Source organism: Rhododendron vialii, chromosome 13a (assembly GCF_030253575.1).
Source record: "Rhododendron vialii isolate Sample 1 chromosome 13a, ASM3025357v1".
NCBI lineage: Eukaryota > Viridiplantae > Streptophyta > Magnoliopsida > Ericales > Ericaceae > Rhododendron > Rhododendron vialii.
This window is the reverse complement of record NC_080569.1, coordinates 29,923,744-29,939,890: the sequence shown is the minus strand read 5'-3', so window position 1 is coordinate 29,939,890 and position 16,147 is coordinate 29,923,744. Positions and strand designations below refer to the sequence as shown.

The 16,147-nt window shown below is 38.4% G+C and overlaps 1 protein-coding gene across 1 annotated transcript; it reads left to right on the top strand.

Annotated features, from left to right (window-relative positions):
• The first annotated feature begins 515 nt into the window (after positions 1-515).
• Positions 516-16,038, top strand: LOC131312471 (vacuolar sorting protein 3). Its single transcript, XM_058340231.1, has 15 exons — positions 516-1,007; positions 1,536-2,338; positions 3,222-3,497; positions 4,373-4,569; positions 5,353-5,494; positions 6,294-6,566; positions 6,654-6,723; positions 9,298-9,346; positions 10,275-10,569; positions 10,698-10,753; positions 11,044-11,112; positions 11,244-11,355; positions 14,016-14,105; positions 14,948-15,118; positions 15,431-16,038. The coding sequence occupies exons 1-15, from the start codon at positions 671-673 to the stop codon at positions 15,521-15,523; spliced, it is 3,033 nt and encodes a 1,010-aa protein (XP_058196214.1). The 5' UTR covers positions 516-670; the 3' UTR covers positions 15,524-16,038.
• Positions 16,039-16,147: the final 109 nt, after the last annotated feature.

The following is a 16,147-nucleotide window of genomic DNA, read 5'->3' as shown; positions in this document are numbered from 1 at the left end:
CCGATATCCGTTTATGCAAGAAAAAAGTTCACTATAAACGAAAAAAATATCAAATAATTATCTTTTTTTGTTTGAAGTGTTGTATTATATGAATTTTTTTTCAATATCGATTCACATTTTTATATTTTTCTAATTTCTCTCATCGAGACGAATGGATAATCTCAATAACTACAACGAAAAACTCAACAAAAAGTTATGAAAAATAAAAAATATCAAAAAAAAGTTAGACAAAAAAGGAGTATCATGAATTAGTGGGCTTGAGAAATACCGTGCTTGTTCAGGTGTTAGTTCATCTCCTCCCTCAGTGGAGGCAGGAGTTCGAGGCCTGCAAGGGGAGTTGGGGTTTAGGGCTATGGACAGCCTCTAAAGCCCCGGACTAACATACTAACATATGTATACAATATTGAAGAAAAAAAAAAATAGTGAGCTTGTTGGAGTCCTAGATCCGTGAACCAGTCGTTTTGCGGGTCCGACCCAAGGACCCGGTTCCAAAACTGAATAGAGTATGCTCCACTCAACTACCCAGTCAGTTCGCACGCATCTCTCTCTAAACAGCTGTTCTTCCTTCAACGTCAATGGCGGTCAAGAAGAAGAAGAAGCCCTGAAGAAAAAAAAAAAAAATCTCCAAAACCCTAGATCATTCCATTCCTCTCTCTCACACGCTCCTCCAATGGCCAAGCTCGATCCCACCAACACTCGAACCCTGCTCGAACCACTAGCAGAGTTCAATCTCAACCTCTCTCCCTCCCCATCCTCTTCCTCCTCCATCCGATCCCTCTCCGTCTCCACCCTCTCCGACTCCCAAACCCTGATCCACGTCGGCACCGACTCCGGCACCCTCCTGTTGCTCTCCCTGAACCCTAATTCAACTCCCACTCCAACCAACCGACAAACTTCGAATCATTTCGGTGGGAGTGTTTCGTTCGTGCGGTACGCGTCGGTGAGCGAATCAGCGGTGGAGTACGTGCACGCGATTGATCATGTTGGGCAGGTTCTGGTGCTTTCAGGTGAGCAATGAACGGGTGATCTCCGTATCGAAGTTTCAAATTGTGTCAATGTAGTACTCCCTCCATCCCAAAAAGGAAAGAAAAACGCTTTTGTTAAAGAAAAATTCGAACTTTTGTCCGCCAGTTAGTTGACAAAAATGGATTATTTCTTAGTTCTTGTTTTGCGGACCGGAGAATCATTTTGGTGCGGGTTACGGGATAGTGGTTATTTTGTAATTTTTTTAAAACTACATAGGATCCCCTGTTTTCCTTTTAAAGCCTGACACCCGCTTATCCAAGTTCCATCATAAATGCCTCTTACATTACAAAAGAGCGTCGGATGTTGGATGATTCTGACTTTTACAGAGGGATAGAGCACTGTAAATATATAGGTTGATCAAAATATATAGTACATGATAGTAGTTTTCACAGTTTTTTTTTTTTTTTGTAATTTGCAATGCCATAAATGATTCCGTCTTTCATATGTTCCGAATTTTTGTTGTAATGTTCGCCCACCAAACACTCAAATCATGCATCCGTCCTGTTCAGGTGGGTTTTTATTTCTGGTGGACTTGCTTTTACTTCAACCAGTGAGGAAGTTGGGGGTTTCCAAAGCAGTTACAGTCGTTGCCAAAAGGGTTCGGACTGGTATTTCAGAAAGTTCAGATTTGGTGGGGGCAGAATCGTCCGATTTTTCAAGCACGGGACGGCGGTTCTTAAAGAAATTAGGTGGTGGTGGAGGTGGTGGGATTCGATCGAATGGTTTGAAACTAAAAGAATCCGAGCTTCATAGGGATGACAGTTGCGTTTTCGCAGTTGTGGCTGGTAGGAGATTGATGTTGGTAGAGCTTGTTTTAGGAAAGGATGGTGGTGATGGTGGTGGGTCTTTTCTGATACTTAAAGAAATTCAATGCGTTGATGGTCTTAAGACCATGGTGTGGCTTGATGATTCTATACTAGTTGGTAGTTCAAGTGGCTACATTTTGTATTCTTGTGTTACTGGTCAAGGTGGCTTGATATTTTCACTCCCGGATCCCTCCTCTAGTCCTCCGCGACTTAAATTGTTGTTGAGAGAGCAAAAGGTGCTGTTGTTGGTTGACAATGTTGGTGTTATGGTTAATGCTCAAGGGCAACCGGTTGGGGGAAGCTTGGTATTCCGTCGTGCTCCTGATTCTGTTGGGGAGATGAGCTCAAGTATAGCCGTTGTGAGGAATGGGAAGATGGATTTGTATCACAAAAGATCAGGCAAATGCATTCAAATGCTTTCTTTTGCTGAGGAAGGAGTTGGTCCTTGTGTTTTAGCCGATCAAGATGGGAGTGGACAACTTATTGTTGTAGCAACACCATCCAAGGTAATAGTGATGTTTCTTAAGAGATCTTTTTTGTTTCCTGCTTGAAATGTCCATTGCTGTTATGATATTCTCACGCTGCAACAGCGTCTACGGTTTTGGGAATGCTAGTCATTGTCGAAAGAGATTTTTAGTGAAGGTTTGCTCCCAAGGTGGTGACCTAAATGTTTATTTATGCAGACTGAGGAAGTAAAGTGCAATTTGTGTAACGTGTTTTTGGTGGAGTATTATATCATAGTCGAAAACTAGTGTAAACCATGAACGTCATCCTTGCCTTCACGGTCAGAAGTTTCAATTTCATCTAAAGTTATGCGATAATAATCTAGGACAGATTTATGGGGATGGTTTAGCGATGGAAATGTGCACAGGGGAAATGAAGCCTTGGGTAACTTGGTTATGCAGTATGTTTTTTATTTATGTGGCTATGTACCCCTCTGTCCCTAATTATTGGTCCAAGTTTTCTTTTTGGGATGCCCCAAATTGTTAGTCCTTTTCGGATGTCCACATGTAAAAATATTTAGTTTTTTGAAACCATCCCTTATGATTTGGTAGCAGGAATGTATTTGAGTGGAAATACACCTCTTTTAAGTTTTAATTTAATTGCAATCATTACATCCACCCTTATAAAGTTGAAACTTGCAAAAGGACCAACCTTAAGCCTTTGATGTAAGATCTATTTAGCAGTTTTAACTTTTAACTAAATGTCAATGTCAACCTTTCCACACCTTCTGTTTGGGATGACTTCGGGGTTCTACATTTATTTTTAGTGGTTTAATCCTTTATCTCAAAGTGAGTTATGAATCAGTGGATGTTGGGCATACTTCGGGCATGTGTACACAGGGTGGCAGAATGGTTGGATAATCATGTTTTACAATTTTGTTGCCAGGTTGTTTGCTATGGGAAAGTACCTTCTGAAGAACAAATTAAGGACCTCTTGCGCAAGAAGAACTTTCAGGAAGCTCTTTCTTTAGTGGAGGAGCTTCAGAGTGAAGGTGAAATGACAAAGGAAATGTTGTCCTTTGTGCATGCCCAAGTGGGGTTTCTCTTGCTGTTTGACTTGCATTTTGAGGAAGCAGTAAATCACTTCTTGCTGTCAGATACCATGCAGCCATCTGAAGTATTCCCGTTTATAATGCGAGACCCTAATCGGTGGTCATTGCTGGTATACATGTTATTTGCTCTTTTACGTGGTTGAAATATTTGCTTATCTTCTTACTTATAAAAAAAAGAAGAAATATTTGCTTATTTTCTTGTGTTCTTAGATCTGGAGGCCAATGTATTGTCATATTGCTTCAACTGAAGCTGCTGGTCATGCTAGTGATTGATCTGCGAATTCGCTGGAAAACAACCTTTTGACTAACTAAAACTAGCTAGTACTTGATGGTAGTGTTTTTATGTTAACGCTGCCATTTTGTTTTTATTGGGTTCCCTTTTATAGTTTTATTCTGGTTGAATTTTAAGCTTGGAAATCCTTCTATCACTTCCATTTACTTTAGGTTTCTTATGCTTCGTCATTCTTTATTGTGGAATGTGATTGATGCAATGACCTTGGCAACCTAAAACTAGTGATATCTTTCCTCACTAGTTTTGCTTTGAAAGTATCATCATATCGTATGCGGTCGGAGTAGTTGGTATTAAAGTATGCCTTTGATAAGGGGTGTTGTTTTTCTAACTATTATTGGTCATTAGGTATGTTCTTCTAGGATTCCGGAAAAAATTATTCGCTGAGTATTAGCATCCTGACAAGTCTATATTACAGAGAAATTCCTTTTATATTTAGTATAGATTCTTGGAGTTTAACTTGAGCCCGGTATGATTTTCTAACCCAGGCTGTTATTAACATGAATGATTATTGTAGTTCGCTCATAATACTGAAATGCGAGTGTGTTTGAGTTTGTATTGCTTGCATCCTGTGTTATTTCTGTTAATTATGACCTGGCCTTCCCCTTTTGCAATAGGATGGTCGTTGATAAACTAGTTTTTTTCGCTTTGTTCTGGATTCTAGATTCTAGAAGTTGACTGTACTTGTAATTTCAGGTGCCGAGGAACCGGTATTGGGGATTGCATCCTCCTCCTGCACCCCTTGAAAATGTTGTAGATGATGGATTGATGGCTATTCAAAGAGCTATTTTTCTTAAGAAAGCAGGGGTGGAGACTACAATTGATAATGATTTTCTTCTGAGTCCACCAAATAGAGCTGATTTACTGGAATCAGCAATAGAAAACATCATCAGGTGTATATTTTTCCTTTTTCTTTTCAATTCTAGCTAATTGGGCTTGGAGTGTAATGGGATTTTCTACATGTCTTCTTCATTCTAAGGGAAAATGACTTTACAGGGCATCCCAACTGTATCATATGGACTCTTCTAGATGTGTAAAGTATTTGTGTGGGACAATCAGATAAGGTTATGGGATCTATGCCCAATATGTCTAGTTGGACACTAGCCTTATGTGCCTCTGATGTAAGTTGACTTAGCAAGAAGGCATGAGCTATGCATACACCTTGTGTTGGACAATCAGATAAGGTTATGGGATCTATGCCCGATATGTCTAGTTGGACACTAACCTTATGTGCGTCTGATGTAAGTTGACTTAGCAAGAAGGCAAGAACTATGCATACACTTCCTATATCATGCTGAAATGCCCAAATACACCTTGTAGACACCATTTATCCTGGGAAATAACGCAAAGATTATACACTATGAATATTATTTTGTCTCCCCTGGTCCTTGATGGAAATTAGAGGAACCCGACACTACCTTACCCGCTCCCAAGTCCATGTAACATAGCCCTCGTAAGAGCATCATCTCTTCTTTTTTCATCATCCATATAGTTGCATACCGAACTCAAACCATACTTCTAGCATGAGGATGCCTGAACTACAGGCTTCTAGTTGTGGTGCTTGGTATATCGCCATAGTGTGTTTGTAACGGTTATATCACTGGTTCAACATAAATTGCCTTCTCGTACCAGTGTACTGTTGCTAAACCTTTCTTGACGTGCCTGTGTCACTTCAGGTATTTATGTGTTTCTCGTGAAAAAGATCTGACTCCTTCCGTGATGGAAGGAGTTGACACTCTTCTTATGTACCTCTATAGAGCCTTAAATCGGGTAGAAGATATGGAGAGGCTTGCATCGTCTGAGAACAGCTGTGTAGTGGTATATTTCATCTTCCTTTTGCTTTTGGTTTTGTTACCACTGTTTTGCTACTTATAATCTGCATATTTTTCTGTCCCTACTTATGGAGAACCTTTTAAGGCCTTTGTCATTGATCTGCATTCTGAAGTTTTGGGGATCACTTGATGGACTGGTGATTGGTGATCTGACACTTGAAATATGCTTATTTAGGACGATCTGGAAGATTCTTGTTCATTATCAGCAGCTCTACTTCTTGTGACTGGAGCTTGAACTAAGATCGTTTTTCTGTTGGTGAGATTGTAAATAAAGCAAGAGAGAAACAGGGAAGACTATTTTTAGACTTTCAAGTTGTAGGAGAAATGGAATATACATATCCAGATAGTATCTGAAAAAAGCATAAGAATTTCTTACGCCTGAGTTGATGTCCTTGAGGAAATATATTGCACAAGTTTTCAGATCACCTAGCTCTTTCTTTAGGGAAAAGGAAATATTGGTAACCAATTTATTACTGCCCGATTGGAATTATCAAAAAGATAAGGTGAATGGTCTTTAACTACAGACAGATCTACTGGGTGTCACTAGTTGCAGTGTGAAAATGGTTATTATGCAACTGTTTTGGCCACTTACTCTGTTACGTGTTTGAAAACATTGCTTTTGTTAATATGGGGGTTAAGATCAATTTTGCATGTAGGGCTCAAGAAAAAGCACTATGTGCAGTTGTTTGTATAAAGTGGAATGTTAGTATTTCAATATATTTGACTGTGGGAGGCCGGTCAGATGCCTGCTTGAAGGATGACCATGCAAATTCAATGCAGTGCAGGAGGAGTTAGAAACTTTATTGAATGAATCTGGGAATTTGCGGACGCTTGCTTTCCTCTATGCAAGTAAAGGGATAAGCTCTAAGGCTCTTGCTATATGGCGTATCTTGGCAAGAAATTATTCATCTGGCCACTGGAAAGACATTACTGGGGAAATAGACTCACTGCAGTCCACCACTAATGTTATATCTGGGAAGGATATTGCAGCAATTGAGGCATCGAAGATCCTTGAGAAGTCATCTGATCAAGATTTAATACTGCAGCATCTTGGATGGGTATGCATCAACATGTTTTATCTATTTTTTTCTATGTTAGATAAAAGATGCTGATATTCTGAAATTAGTGGTGGTTTCTCATGTTAGATTGCAGATATAGACCAAGTACTTGCCATTCGTGTATTAACATCAGAGAGAACTGATCAGCTTTCACCAGGCAGGTCCCATAACCTTAAAGAATTCATGTTTCTTTGTTTTGTGTTCGTTCTACACTTTCATTATGTTTGACGTTTTATTTCATTTGGTGGTATTTCATATGGGGCCTATTACTTCTCAAAGTTGTTCATGCACGCTTGCGCGCGCGCACAGACACAGAGATACCTACTTATGTGTATTTATGCACACATGTCTGTTTGTCTTATGTGGAGTACTTTACTGGTGCTTTTTTTTTTTCCCTTTGACAAGCGAATGCAATCTATGTTGTAGTTTGCTGGTGCTGCCATTCCATTCAGAACTAGTTAGTGCTTGTAATTATGATTTCTTTGGTTGTTAAGAGTAACTGAGTAAGTGATTCCTTTACTTGAGGGAATTGGGGAATATAAGAATTGCAGTTATTCTGAAGGTTGTACATCTATCTATAGTAATTATATATACAAAGTACCCGTAAACTAAAATATAAAGGCTTCTCACCGATTCTCTCTCCTACGTCGTAGTTTGTTATTTCTCTCTTTTCCTCACCTTTTCATGTAATAAAAAACGAATTTTATAGAGAAGCACTCACTCTAAATTTTTTGAAAGGAAATCAGCATGGATTAATCATGACTTGAATCATGTGTATTCTTTTCCATTTATCATTCTCCTTTTTACCAAATTCTGCAACCCCTGGAGAGTGGAGGGCTTCCCCAACCCCCCCCCCCCCCTCTCTCTCTCTCTCTCTCTCTGTAGTTGCCCCATAGCAATATGTTTCTTGCTGCAATTCCACTGTGGGCTTGACTGCAAGTTTTTAGTTGGGATCAACTCCTGCGAGATGAGGTTCCCGGTGACAGCAAGAGACATCAATTCAAAAATAAATAAAAGAGGATGGCAAATTGACTATTGTTAATTATTCGGTTATTCAATTCAATAACCTATCAACCAAAATATGCATTGATATTGGGGTATGCCTTTTGTGATTTTATGTGTTTGCTTCATGCTACGAATAGATAAAGTTCCAAGACCATTAAAAGAATTGAATGGGTTGTATTTTTACCTTGCGTTTTACTCAGGAACTTTGATTTCTAATTTTCTTCCGTGCATTGCACAGGTTACTTCTTGTCTATACTGAACACATGTAGTCCACGTGGCACCCTCTTCCATTCTTAGAAAAATAGAAACATGAACAAAAGTTCCACCTAACCTCTACCCATCTCTCATGTTACTCCCTTCTTCTTTCTCTTACTTTCTTCTTCAATTAGAATTTTTCTTCTTTTGACTTTGTTACCTTATTTCTTCTGTTTCAAAATGGCTATTGGTCGACATGGGATTTGGTTGTATTCAGAATTTCTAAATGAAATATTCCAATAAGGATATATTACAAAGTTTCAATGCACGTTCAAAATTACCCTGCAGTAGTATTCAAAGTTAAACATCAGTTTATCATTATCTCTAAAGTAGCATTCCACAAATCTAGATATCTACATTTTTAATTTAAATAATTGATAGTCAGTTTGAGTACATAATTTCAGATTCTTTTAGGACTCCAATGATCAGTTACCAGTGCATTGCGCAGAACCAATGCACAGGAGGCAGGAGCTAATATAAAATCGTCAGAGAGTGTACTGTTGTTGGACAAATTTTGAAATCTTGATCTGAGGCTGCCTATTAGTGATTTGTGCTGGCTTTTGTGGAAAACTTTTAGGGTTAAGGTTCTATGAAGGTGAAGAAAGCTTTTTAAGGTTTGGAGATGAAAAAGTTTGAGTTGGAGAGGTTTTCAAAAGTTTCAGGTTGCTGGATTTTCAAAACAGAGGACTTAACAGCGAAAACAGAAAATATTGAGAAGATGGAATTCAGGGAGAAGGGATTAAGGTTAATTTGGGCTCTATATCAGTGAACAGTAACTGGGAATAATATTGAGAGTTGGCGGTCAAAGAAGAAATAGAAGGTGAAGGAGGACAAGGAGAAGGGGAAGGGAAAGAAGAATTGGAATTCAGGAAGGAGGACCTTCACCCCTGCAAGGTTTAGACCATAGACAAATTCAAACGCTTTCTCAGATTTTTGAAACTCAACTCAGTTGATACAAATGTAAGTACAGCATATGGACAGGCCAGAAGACTCTTGTAATTGTACAAAGACTAGGGCTCAAAATTCAGAAGCTTAGAATAGATGGCCACTCCAAATTTCTTTTGTCCTGATAGGATTCCATATGAACTGTACATAAGATTATTTGACCCAAACCTAAGGACTTCGCATGCTACTCTTGTCCAAGAATTATTCAAATTACCAAATACCACTAACTAATAAATCTAATATAATGCCTCTAAATATGTCCAGCAGCATTGTTGTGACAAAATCGAGACTTATCATAACCCTAAATATGAATAAAGCCTTAGTGACGTCCTTCTGAAATCCTGAATTTGCCCGTTTTCTTCTTCCCGGGGTTGCGATCATGTACACTGGTTGATGTTGCCTGTGTCCATCACATAAATAAATGAGAAATGTTCTTTTATTGCTACGAGGATGTGCTTTTCATGTTCCCTATGAAGTTTGCTTTCCAGTGTGGTGGGTTCATATGTAATGGTGTTTGCATTTTCAGATCAAGTAATTGCTGCAATTGATCCGAAAAAGGTGGAAATTCTTCAAAGGTATGCCCCTCATCTTTTGAAATTGCGTCTTTGATGGTGTTTTTTTTACGGCGAAGAAAGTTTCACTAATCCTAAAGATCAAAGATGAAAACAGTACAATAGGAAAAGAGATGCACTGAGAGAGGTTCGAAGAGTCTTTGATGGTGTTATTGGGAAAATAGAAATGGCAAAGCCCTTGCAGTTGGCAGCCATGACTTTACACTTATGATATTTTTTTTTTCCTTTCAATTATTTCACTCTCAGGTACTTTTTGGACGGCTAAAGTCGTTTATCTGTGCTGTGTAATGAGCTAGTACTTCTTATTGTCTGTGTTTTTTGATTTGTTATCTCGCTTTCTGGGCTTACTAATTTAAAGGTGTATTGCTTTGTTTCCACACTGGGATGTGTTCAACTGTATTTACTGCCTTATATATTTGGTACTTAATCAGCGACATGGCCTCACATATCTTCCCAAATTCCTGGTGTTATGTATTAGTTTGTGGTCCATGTACTGATTGCTCTTTTCTAGGTTTTCATAAATTTTTGTTGTTGAGGTGATCATCCTTGGAGTATTTTGTATTTCTCAGTTCTTTCAAGTGTTTTGCTGATTTGGTAGCAAATTGACAGTAATACTATGCAGTAGAACTTATGGTTGAAAAGTTCAAGTTCCAAATTTTTATGATTTGGCATGCAGAGAAATAATGAGAGAAATTGAGGTAGCAAAATAGTAGAAGACAAATGGGGGAAAAAACTCACTATCAATTCGGTTCTTTAATACTCTCCTTCTCTCTACCTATCACTCTCTCTTTGTTCCTGTGCCGTGTTTTGAACTCCTTCCTCTTATGCTGCTTTATTTGATCTCGCAAACTTTATCTTTGTTCCTGTGCCGTGTTTTGAACTCCTTCCTCTTATGCTGCTTTATTTGATCTCGCAAACTTTATTGATGCAGCTATTTGCAGTGGTTGATTGAAGATCAAGACTCCGATGACACCCAGTTTCATACAACATATGCACTCTTGCTTGCTAAATCAGCAATTGAAAATTTTGATACAGAAAATGCCTCTCAAAATTATGTAGCAGGACATCTAGAGCAGACAACTACGACTGAAATGGGAAGGAATTCGATCTTTCAGAGTCCTATCAGAGAAAGGTTGCAGATCTTTTTGCAGTCTTCTGAACTATATGATCCAGAAGAGGTCCTTGACTTGATTGAAGGATCAGATTCCGAGTTATGGTTGGAAAAGGTCCATTAAATCTTTTCAGTTTGCTGTCTAGGTTTTCCTTATTCGATCTTTGTAGATGCATTCATATTGCAAATTACTATCTCTGCATGCTTCTTGGTACTTACGTAATGTTCACATTTTTGTGACAGGCTATACTTTACAAGAAACTTGGCCAAGAAATTTTGGTGCTCCAAATCCTCGCGTTGTATGTTCCCAACACCATTGAGAATTCAAAGACTTTCATATTCTTGGAAATCACCTGCCTTTTTTTTTTGGATAAGTATCACCTGCCTTTGTAATGATGCAAGAAATTCATTTGTGGTTAGAGAATGTTTTTGGAATGTATCTCTTATCGTTGTTTACATGTGAAATCGTGATCTTGCAATATGAAAGAAGGTTTAGAGCATAAGGTAGCACATAAAGTTGAATGTATAATAGTAGATGATTGTATGAGGGATGATTAAACATTAACGGAGTATTTTGATAATCTGACAGAAAGCTGGAGAACAGTGAAGCTGCAGAACAATATTGTGCGGAGATAGGTCGGCCAGATGCGTATATGCAGTTGATGCTCTCTCTCTCTCTCTCTCTCTCTCTCTCTCTCTCTCTCTCTCTCTCTCTCTCTCTCTCCATTCAGCTGAGTATAGAATTGAAGGTCGTTTGCTTATTAATGCGTTGTGGGTTGGTAAACGTAGGTTGCTTGAAATGTATTTGGATCCGAAGGATGGTAAAGAGCCTATGTTTAAAGCTGCTGTTCGTCTTCTCCATAATCATGGAGAAAACTTGGATCCCTTACAAGTCCTAGAGGTCTCTCTCTCTCTCTCTCTCTCTCTCTCTCTCATGTATATATGTATATTGAGCGTGTTGTTTTCACACTCATACCCACTACCCACTTGCAAGTATACAGAATGTATTCGTTCACCAATTGCTTAGAGAACCAAAATTTATTTGCGAAACACTTCATCTAATCACTGACAACTAGATCCAAACATCCAGGCTTGGAAGACATTGGTCATGATTCTTGAATTCGTTTTGTTCAACTTAAAAAGCAATGTGAATATATTGAAGAGAAGTTATATATTGTCTATGTTTCTTAGCTTAAAAAGCCATCTTATCCCCTTCCCTGATGTTTGTTATTTTCCCAACAGAGACTGCGGAGAAAAAAAGGTAGGTTTGTGTTGCGCATCTTAAGAGTTGGGGTTACGGAACATTCTTTTCGTTGTTTGCTTCTTGTGGGATGAGAGCCAGAGTTTGGCGGGTGTTTTCTACTACAGGATTGTAGGTTACGTCATTACGTGCGTTGCAATAAGTAGTAGTGAGTGAGAGTATTTGAGTCATTTAGTATCTTGGACTCACAATATATATATATATATATATATATATATCCCCGTATATACGGGACGGTTCAAGGGACACCCAAAAAAACACCTAAAAAAACACCCCAAATCTCAAACTCATAGTTCCCGATCAAATTTTATGATCCGAACCGTTCAATGTGTGCAGAATGTGATTTTAAGGGTGCCCGCGAGAAATTAACAAAAAAAAATGATCGGGAAAGGCTTGATTTGAGCAGTTTTATTTGAACCGTTCAATAAAAAACTGTTTGAAACTGTTCGGATCAAGCCCTTCCCGGTCATTTTTTTTGCTGATTTCTCATGGGTACCTTTAAAATCATGTTCTGATCACATTGAGCGGCTCGGATCATCAAAATTTGATCGGGAACTATCAGGTGTTTTTTTAGGTGTTTTTTTGGGTGTCTCCGGAACTGCCCCGATACTTCTTTCTTAACAATGCTGGAATAGTGGTGGTGCGATCCAAAGATGGTATTGGCTTATCTCAGTGGAAGTATGTGTTGGATATTGTGGAGGAGACTGGTTTGTTGTGGACCCAGGCCTATTGAGACCCCTATGGATCCCAACGTCATACTTTTATTTTATCGGGGGAGTTGTTTTCTAATCCTGATCAGTATTTGCTTGGTTGGTAAGCTAAATTATCTACCATTACACACCCTGATATCTCGTTTGTAGTTAGTATTGTGAGTTAGTTTCCACATCAGGAGGCTATTCTTAGAATTATGAAGTATCTCAAGGCTCATCCAGCATGGTCTGTTCTACCAAGCTAGTGGACACTAATGTGTTGAGGCTTTTACCGATTTCGATTGGATAGGAGAACCATCTCACACAAGAGATCCACTAGAGGGTATTGTGTCTTCCTTGGGGGAAATCTTGTCAATTGGAAGAGTAAGAAGCAAACAGTAGTTGCATTGCATGGTCTAGTGCATAAGCAGAGTATAGAGCCATGGCTCACACGACATGTGTGATTATATGGGTGCGCTCTTTTCTTGTGGAGATAGGATTTATTGTGCAGTTGCCTACGAATCTGTACCGTGGTAACAAGCAACAATTCATGTTGCGTTCAATCGAGTATTTCATGAGAGGCCTATGCATATTGAAGTGGATTGCATCTTGTGTGTGAAAAGTTATTTGGTGGCGTGGTAGCTACTCCTTTTGTATCTACAGGAACTCGGTTATGTTTACTAGAAATCGTTGTTCAAACCATGGTTGGAGTTACTTTGTAACAAGCTGAGACGTAGTGATATTTATTCTCTAGCTTGAGAGGGAGTGTTGGGAGTTATATGAAATAAGTATTGGTGAGTGAGGGTATTTGAGTCATTTTGTTTCTTGTAGTTACAATAAATAGAAATCCATATACTTGGATTAAGACTACATCCACGTTCGGCTTATATAGTTGAACATCCACGTAGCAAGGGTGATCTCTGTATGTTGAATTTAGCATAAACTATGCGTGGAACTCCTACATAACATAGGAAATGCTTGAAGGCAAATGGTAAACACCATTTCTATAAAAATAAGAAAATATACTAGGGGATATTAATGTTTAGGCATGTTCCCGTGTCCTTACAGAAAAGTTTTGTGTCCTTGTAATGAAAATTAGATGAATCGAATACTTGGACACTCACCCGCACCCGACTCTAGAAAAGTTAGATTATTGCTTCCTTGCATCTTAAGAGTAGTGCTTTCTTTTACTATCTTGAGAGTAGTACTATCCAGTATGAAGTATGAATGGATGTTTTTTCGTTTGCCCATTAAAAGGCGTGATGGTTCTTATGTTTGCACATCTTTGAGTGTGTGGGATTCCTTTGGCTAATGAGTGATAGAATAAAATTCGCCTCTTTTGCTGCATACTTGCTATAGTGTAGTTATGAAGATCACGAAGAAGTTAATACTTATCTTGACTTTTCACCTGTGTGTACTTAGATACTTTTCTTTACGTATATTACTTATCAAAAAACGAGAGAAGAAGATATAAGTTTCCTTATAAAAATGTAACTAATAACTTGCGTCATCCCATCATGTGACTGGGTCTCTTGCTGGAGAGTGATTCCAACATTTGCATTTATCGCCGATGTCTTGTTCCTTTGTAACTTGGAGGTTTGTCTTTTGCAGAGATTGTCCCCGGATATGCCCCTCCAACTTGCGTCAGATACAATTTTACGAATGTTGAGAGCTCGATTGCATCACCATCGTCAAGGACAAGTACATTTTTTTAAGCTTTCATTCTTGTATGTAATACTCACTCCATCCCAATTTGTTTGTCCAATTTTGACTTACATATCGCTTATAACATCGTTTATACTTTATACCTTACAATTTATAATGTTTTTATGCAATTATGAATATTTTCCTTATAGTACTAATTGAGATCTATAAAATAACATCCTTATTCAATAGAAAACCATTATAAATTTAAAATATAAATAATTTTTGAAGAGGCCCAAAATAGTGAAAGTGGACAAACAAATTGGGACAGAGGGAATATTGACAAACAAATTGTGCTTCAGCTATTGCAGCATATCACAAAACATATTCCATAGCTTATTGATGAATGCCCTTTCAGAATTCTCTTTTTTATTGGGCTTTTGGTTCAAGTGAACTCAGATCTTTTTAGCAACTTCACTGCTTCACATACAGAAGTATTTTTTATCTGAGATTTGGGGGAAGGAGTCAAATTTTTTACCTGAGATTAGCCATGACCCCTAATTTCATTGGTTATAGGAACCATTTTGTTCTTCTGCATCGATGCTTATATACTAACTCCGTCCCAAAATGTTTGTCCAGTCCGCAAAACAATGACTAAAAAAAAATGCACTTCTTTCAAGAAAAAATTCAAACTTTTTTCATAAATTAAAAGAACTCGTCGATATCTAGTGAATTGTTTAAAAAATTTTGAATTTTTCTTACAAAAATTGTGTTATTTTTACGTCCTCGTTTTGCGGACTGGACAAACATTATGGGACGGAGGGAGTACTTACTCCACCCACTGCTGCAGACATGATGTGCTATTTTGTGCTGTTGAACTGACTCTCACTCTTTTACAGATAGTGCATAACCTATCTCGTGCTACAGACGTCGATGCGAGTTTGGGAAGGTTAGAAGAAAGGTCACGACATGTGCAGATAAACGAAGAGAGCATCTGTGATTCTTGTCATGCCCGTCTCGGGACCAAGCTATTTGCAATGTACCCAGATGATACCATCGTTTGTTACAAGGTTGGTAATATTGACATCTCATTTATCTGTGTCTTCGGAAGATCCAAATTAATGGTAGCCACTATTTGCACAACCATTTCGGCTTGATAGACTGCAGCTGTGGATTAGCCAAAATGGTTGTGGAAACAGCTTCCGCCGGCTATTTTATCAAAACCAAATAGGGGTATGTGCGTTGTTTAAGAAGTTCCCCTACTTCCTACTTTAGTAGCATCTCTATCAATTTTGCCGTGGAATTTTATACCGCCTGTAACATCTCCATGTGTTCTCACCTACTGTAAAAGACGAAATTAAACCCTACCACCTCTTGTGCAGTGTTTCCGTCGTCAGGGTGAGTCGAAATCGATCACGGGTCGCGACTTCAAGCGAGATCCCATGTTTAAACCTGGTTGGCTGGTGACTCGATGACCCGGAAAATGATGTGATTAACATATTGATGTTGTTCCCTTCATAGCGGTTGATCTACTGTTCTACCTTACACCAAGGCCTGGAGTAATTTCAACTCTATTTTGTTGGGAAACCGTGGAGCTGCAAATATGTAGATTTAGGTCTTGAAGAAAGTTCTCACATCCATGGAAGTTGGTTTTCATCAAATCATGAACATGTTTGCTTGGGAACTGGTACAGAAGCTGGTTCAGAATCAGAAAGAAGAACCGATGGCAGCAGGCCTTTTTGATGGGGATAGGATACATAATTTAAGCATGTTTATCAGGATCAAAAGTAGAGAAGATGTCAAATTTTGTAAAGACCTTGATCTTTGCATGATAGTTGTCCCTGATTGGTGCTGTCACGATTTTGTACCAATTAGATAGTTCCATTCTCTCTGGGGAGCAAAATGAGAAAGATGAGAGGAATTTTTGATAGTTTGCTGACACTTGTATTTAGTCAAAAAAATAAAAACCCATGAGAGTTTTTTGAAAACATTTTTTGTTTGCTGCCTAAATCTTTTAATCATTGATCCCTAAGGACGATACTCGGAAATCAAAATACTTACCATTGTTCGTTTGAGTAGTAGTAATTGTTTCATTTCAC

Bases quoted from the DNA above. Each gene is read 5' to 3' on its own strand.
- LOC131312471 (XM_058340231.1), top strand. From the start codon at position 671: ATGGCCAAGCTCGATCCCACCAACACTCGAACCCTGCTCGAACCACTA. The intron at 2,339-3,221 runs GTAATAGTGATG...TTTTGTTGCCAG, and splicing joins TTGTAGCAACACCATCCAAG to GTTGTTTGCTATGGGAAAGT. The intron at 3,498-4,372 runs GTATACATGTTA...TTGTAATTTCAG, and splicing joins CTAATCGGTGGTCATTGCTG to GTGCCGAGGAACCGGTATTG.